Raw genomic sequence first — 6,739 nt, 5'->3', positions numbered from 1 at the left:
ACGAAACGCAACTTTAAAACAAAGAGAACAAAAAACACCACAGCAAAAACGAGGAGGGGGCGAGAAACGGGGTGACCCTACACCACTGTGCCGAGGCGGCCTTACAGAAGGCCCTTGTCAATGGCGTTTAACCCTCCCCAGCGGCCATCAAGCCGCTCTGGCGGAATGATTGGCCCAGGGGACCACACCGCTCCACCGGCGAAGAGGGCACACGCAGCCCCTCCGCCGCGCTTCGCCAGCGGCCGGGACCCGGGGCGCAGCGCGGAGCCCCCGGCCCGCAGGGGCTGAGGGACGACGGTTAATGGAAAGCCCGCGCGCAGCCGCTGCCCTGCCCGCTCCGCTCCGGGCTGCCGCAAAGCGCGGCCGGGGGCGGGAGAGAGAGCCGGGCGCTCTGTCGCGCTGCCGGAAGACAGCGTCGCGCTTTGCGGCTCGGCTGCCCCTGAGAAGAGGCTGGGAAGCCCCGTTCGGCCTTTTCCCGGTGCCGCCGCTGAAGGGAGGGTGAGTGTCTGGCGGTGCTCCGGCCTCCGCCGCCTTACCCGCGCCCACTCCCCCGGCAGCGCTAACGCCGCCTCCCTCTCTCTTGCAGGAGCAGCCATGCCGGCCAAGGGCCCCCTGCAGAGCGTCCAGGTCTTCGGGCGGAAGGTGAGGCCGGGGCGCTGTGGCCCACCCTGTTTCCTCGTTGTCGGGCTGGGCCGCACACCGCGGCCTTACGAGCTCGGGTTGCCTCGGCCCCAGCTCTGGGGCAGCGGCGCCAGCTCCTCGCCAGGGCCGTGTGCGGGGCTGGTGCGCGGCAGAGCCAGCCGTGGGGAGGCCCGCTCGGCAGCCCACGTGTCCCGCTCCGTAGGTGCTGGGCCGCGCCTTGTGCCCGGCGCCGCGCGGGAGCAGGGGCAGAGATTTGCTTTCACAAGGAGCGGGCCCAGGTTCTCTTGGGTCGGAGCTCTGCCCGCTCTCTCGGGAGTGGCTGCCGCTGTCGTCCCCACGCCACAGGGGCCTGGGTCATCGTTGCTGGTTTGCGACAGCCGCGTTATGAGGCGGCGGTGGGAAGATAACAGTTTGCACTGCTGAGATCCAGTGGCTCGAATAATTCTAGGTAACAGGCTATTGCGAGGAAATGAGCCACAGAAATACCGTGTTGCAGAACGGAGAGGATGTCTTTCCTTATTTGTAACTAAACGTTATAGCTATACAGCTTTTATAACTATAAATATAATTTTATTAAGACGGTAGCTTAATACCGATATCAATGTAAGGAGTGGTACTGTTTAGTGTGCAGTGTTAATCTTGGTCATAAAACATAAACTTTTAGATTGTTAAATAGAAATTCACTTCCTACTGCTAGTGCAAAAATGAAACGCTGGACTAATACACATTTGGATTTTAGAAAACAGCAACTGCTGTTGCCCACTGCAAGAGAGGAAATGGCCTCATTAAAGTGAATGGAAGACCTCTGGAAATGATTGAGCCCAGAACTCTGCAGTATAAAGTAAGCATCCATCCATCCATCCTTCCTCCTCCTTCTCCACCCTCTCCTGGCCCCCACCTTGGATTTTAACATACCTTTATATGCATAATTGCTTGGGAAGGGAGAAGAGTTTCTTGCCTTATTGACAGTACTAAATTTTTGGTTCTGTGTTACCTGATTACCTGAAATGTAGACTCGGTAACGAAAATTGAGAAAACTGTCTTTCTATGATTGCCTTGTTGGGAAGGGTGGGCTTTTTGCTTAACTGGATTAATGTATGTTAATGTAATTATGTGAAGTATTTTCAGCACTTCACATCATTTTTTTAAATTGAAATGGGTGACTGAAAACCCTCCTTTTTAAAAGATTGTTTAGGACTTAATAAAATTGCTGTTTGAATACTGCTGAGAGAATCTGAAACGGACTAGATAACTATACAGTGTAATCATTAGTGGAGAAACCCACCCGCAAATGACTTAAGATCATCAAGTTTAATAAACTTGCTTTATTTTTGTGCTGTAGTTATGGCATTCTTCTTAAACTGTTTCCTCGCTCTTAATTCCCCTATGCATATGCTTTGCTATTAAGATGTCTGAAACTTAAAAAAATATAAATAAATTCAAGACTTTAGTAAATTTATTTTATAACAGCACTAGTAGATGTCAAAGAACTCTGCAAGAGGTGTACTTAATTTGGGTGTGTGCTTGTAAAATCAGTGCTCCATTTTTCAGAACGCTAAGTAACTTCACATTTGGTAAACCTACTACAAGCTCTAATCCTTGTTGTTTCTAATCACAAATTAATTTTCTTTCTGTGTTTTGTTTCCCAGCTGCTTGAACCTGTCCTCCTCCTGGGGAAGGAACGGTTTGCTGGTGTTGACATCAGAGTCCGTGTAAAGGGTGGTGGCCACGTAGCACAGATCTACGGTATGATTTTTGGTGGGATGTCTGGTGTGGGCTAGAACCAGTCAAGCCACATATTTAAGAGACTTGAGTTTAGAATAGTGACTTGCACATCTTGATGTTCTGTTTCTTTTTCCACTGCACAAGCGTAGTTTTTCATAAAGGTTATATTTTATGTGCAAAGCTGTAATATCTAGAGTAAGTTGAATGAAGTAAATTGATTATAAAGTTTGAGGAAATGTGGGGAAACAATCTTTGAATCTTGCAGTGTGACAGGACAGTTCAGGTGCAGATGAGTACAAAGATTTTGGGAGAGAAAAAGGGGACTTATCATTAGAAATAATATCTTTAGTTGTAAACTTCATGTTGTTCAGAAGCATCTTTCAGCTGAGCTGCAAGGCTAGGCAGTTTTTTCCCTTGCAGAGATGATTGACAACATGCTTGCATTAGCTGTTGATAGAGTTGCTCTTCACAAATCATAGATTTGTTGTACTATTTCGGTTTGGGTATGGGTTAGTGAAGTGGAGCTGAAGCTGCATAAAGAGCAGAGACGTGTTTCAATCTCCAAGTTGATTGCATTCGTTTTTCAGAAAATTCAGATTTTCACCCAAATCCTGATCCTGATGTTCTGACAGATGACAGCCCAACAAAATCTTTGGTTACTGCCATACTCTTGGTTTGAGTTCTGATCACTGTGTTACTATGCTACAGGCTTGTTTTATTGAGGTGTGCTAGAAGAACTGCTCATACCGTCCTGTTGTCCCTTTACCTCCTTAGTCTTTGAACACACTGATCAGTTTTATCCTTGTTGAAAAATACATTTCAGAGAACTGCATTTCTAACGATTTTGCAAGTTGGCTGCTTGTAGGTAGAAGATGAACCTACGTTAGTACTTGGGAGAGAAGGTGATCAAGACTGCCCTTGTACAATTGCTTGGCTAGCTGGCAGCTGTCAAATCAACAAATGAACTGTGGGTGGCCTCTTGGCACAGATTTCTTCAGATTTGCCAAAGTAAAGATCAGGTGGAATATGTGGGAGGGGAGGTTAAGGAGGGAAAGGACAATTTGGCAGAAAAGAAGACTGCAAGTTTCTCAGATAACTGGCACTTCTTGTTTAAGTTTTATATGCATTTGCAATCTTTACTGATCCATTATCTTTTTTTTTTTTTAACAGCTATCCGTCAAGCTATTTCCAAAGCATTGGTGGCTTACTATCAAAAATGTAAGTTGTTTTGATTGTTGTATTAGCCGTAAGTGGAAATGTATGCCTTCTGGTATTTGGGGCAAAAAATGTTGTTCAGTGTGAAACTTCTTAAACTGAATACTTTTTTTTTTTTTTTTTAATAAACAGATGTTGATGAAGCTTCTAAGAAAGAGATCAAGGATATTCTAATCCAGTATGACAGGACTCTGCTGGTTGCAGATCCTCGCCGTTGTGAATCCAAGAAATTTGGAGGACCTGGTGCTCGTGCACGCTACCAGAAGTCTTACCGTTAAAATTGTTCTACGGTCATGTGACAGTCAATAAACACAAAGAAAATTTGATAAATTTCGTTTCTAAGTTGTGTTTTTCTGTGCGGGTAATTTTTTCAGTGTTCGTTAACTTAAGATTGATACACAAATTAATTGGTATTAAGGTAAAATCAGAGGGCTGTTGGCAGTCCTCTTTTATCCCTTCATAGTAAGTAAGCCTAGATAGATAGGGTTTTGGGAATGAAGAAGAGCTTTCTCCTGTTGAGGAATGTGTGGTTATCAGGACATAAAGAAGGCTTACATCCTGTTTTTTGTGGGTACATTCAACAGTGTGGCAGTTTATTAAAGCAGAGTTCAGTCTTCGGCTTTCTAGTAAATCTAAACAAACGCGGACCTTTTCCAGTACCTGGATGGCCACTCTTCATGGTGTTAATGAACCAACCTGAGCAACCCACGTCCTTCCCACCTGAAAATGCCTCTCTCGGCCCGGTTACAGACTTAGTCCATAGTGCTTGGGAGCATGGATCTGACTCCTGGTTGGTAACTTCTATACTGTGTGTTACATCAGTTGCTTTAGTGTGCTGCCCTAGTGTAATGCAGCACTTGGCGCATCTTCTCACATATATACACTTCAGCGCTGGCAGTTTGTATCTTGCAAAGAACTTCTCTTTTCCTTGTATGTTCACCTGAAATACCACACTGAGAGCAGAGTTCCAAATGCTGCTATGGAATACTACATGGCAATGAGTATTGTCCCTCTGCATGAACGGCTTTTATTTGTGTTTGCTTAGTGGCAAGGAATTTACCCCCTTGAGGCTAACTCCCTCAACACAGTGCTGAAGTGGGTATTCAGCTGTTCTAACATTTGTATTTCAAGTTTACGTTGTCAAAACCAAAGTAGTTATGGGGGCATGGCAGTGAGGTTTACTGAAGTCTTGCCATACCAGATAATACAGAGGCAGGGTTTTCTGGATTATTAGTCTAAATGTAGGAAACTTTTTTTAAAAAAAAACAAACCCAAACGACCCCGTATATTCTGTTTCAAAACCAGAATTTTGTAAATGTAGAACAAAGGATTTTGTGTTACAAATAAGATTGGGTTTAAATTCTTCGTCCTTCAACTGCATGTTTACAGAGTACAAGCACAGGGGGATGTAGGTCCGGAGGACAACATTAAATAGTATAATAAAAAAAAAAAAACAAAAAACAAAACATAAAAAAATCCCTTTGGAAGCCAGATAGTTGCTTACATCATGAGCCTGGTGAGGCAATTGGAAGGCCTTAGGGAAGTAAGTGGGAAAAACCTGGAGTTGAAAATATGACAGTAATTTTAAAAGATCTAGCTGGGGTGTGTGTGTATCAAGCATGAAAAGAGATGTTGGAGAAGTTCCAGCTTCTTGTCCATTGAAACTGAAGATTTTGGTTGTGGAACTGATCTCCCAGGGACAAAGAAGAAGAGTAAAGCTCTGAGTAAGACACAGGACGTGCCAACAAAAGGCTGTTGGAAAGGCTAATTCTGTCCCTTGGAAGAGTTGCAAGTAATTGAGTGAGATCTTGGATGTGAGCTGGCCCAATAGGCATGGGAACAGCACTGGACTGTAGTTTCCTGTGGTTGAAAACCAGTTTGCGGAGGAACTGGAAGAAACTTTGGAGATGAAGCAACCAAGAGCCTGGCTTCTGCTGCATTGCTCTCTAAGCCTGGCATTTTTTTGTCTATCATGCGCTTGTATGCTGCCACTGAAATCGTTATAGGAGCAGCTCGATACTTGTTGGGCTTTCTGTTAATGTGGTATTTCTTCTCTCACTTGTTTGATGGTAGGTCATTTCAGCGTACTCGGTTAACACAAAGTTAAAGCAGCTTCCGTTGTGAGTTTGGGAATTGGAAACAATAGTACAATTTTGCCCGTTTGCTCTAGTTTAGGAAAAGAGGTGCTCGTAGCTTTTTATAAGTGTTAATATTTGTTGTGATGTCTTTTTGCTTTTTCTACAGAAAGGCATTTAAGGCATCTCTGCTGAAGTGTAGCTATTCAAGAGTTAAACATGTAACTCAAACAAATTCCTTCTGAAAAGGAATTCTCCATCCATCTCCCATTTTAGCTGTCAGCGTCTACCACAAAATACTGCATTACATGACCTGAATAGAAGTAGAACGCTTGTTCAAACCCCTGACGCTCCCATTGAAGTGGAGGGGACTGTTGTATGTTCTGTCGCCAATTTACATACCAGGATTTTTGGTCTTACACTAAGTGAACGAGATCTTCTATTCCAGACGCTTGCTGTCTCTTTGGCAAGATGCATGGTTTGCTTTTCTCATTCCCACCCTTTCTGCACCCTCAGATCTGACCCATTTCTCGTCCAGTGAGTTCCTCCAAGTTTCTACCTTTGTAGTAGCATTGCTCACAAATTATTCTAGCACTTGGGCTGCTGAAAACTGCGATGTTCTGCCTCCCAGCCTGGCTTTCTAAGGAAAAGATGCTATGCAGGGCTAACTTCAAATTTGATTACTTGAATTCCTATGAGTTTTGTGAAAATTGGCATCTTGGTAGATGTTAATTAGCTTCAGCTGGGGAAAAATAATCCTTTTAGTCGTTTGGCTCGTGTGGTGACTGAAAAGCAATGTCTCACTCATTTGCTCAGGAAATGTGTACTGGCCTGCCAGTTGGCACAGGGGCACCCTGTGCTCTGGCTCCTCCAAACCTGATTCTTGCCGAGCTGTTAGAGCAGTGGGATGCGGGGAAGGAGAGAGGACACTGCAGTGTGAAAGTCAGGGAGGCAAGGGGAGATGCAATACCTGACACCAGCGACCTTAGGGGTGGATTTCACAGTTATGGGGAAACCCAATGTATCAGTTTTTCTGCCCGCAGAACAGCTTGTAACAATCGGGGATTTTTGTTTTGCTGTTC

At 44.7% G+C, this 6,739-nt stretch overlaps 1 protein-coding gene across 1 annotated transcript; it reads left to right on the top strand.

Moving 5' to 3' along the window:
• The first annotated feature begins 398 nt into the window (after positions 1–398).
• Positions 399–3,912, top strand: RPS16 (ribosomal protein S16). The gene is made up of 6 exons (XM_054182895.1): positions 399–498; positions 587–642; positions 1,382–1,483; positions 2,292–2,388; positions 3,538–3,585; positions 3,715–3,912. The coding sequence occupies exons 2-6, from the start codon at positions 595–597 to the stop codon at positions 3,858–3,860; spliced, it is 441 nt and encodes a 146-aa protein (XP_054038870.1). The 5' UTR covers positions 399–498; positions 587–594; the 3' UTR covers positions 3,861–3,912.
• The last annotated feature ends 2,827 nt before the right edge of the window (positions 3,913–6,739 follow it).

Source organism: Rissa tridactyla, chromosome 1, assembly GCF_028500815.1.
Source record: "Rissa tridactyla isolate bRisTri1 chromosome 1, bRisTri1.patW.cur.20221130, whole genome shotgun sequence".
Lineage (NCBI taxonomy): Eukaryota > Metazoa > Chordata > Aves > Charadriiformes > Laridae > Rissa > Rissa tridactyla.
This window is presented reverse-complemented; position numbering and strand designations above follow the sequence as displayed.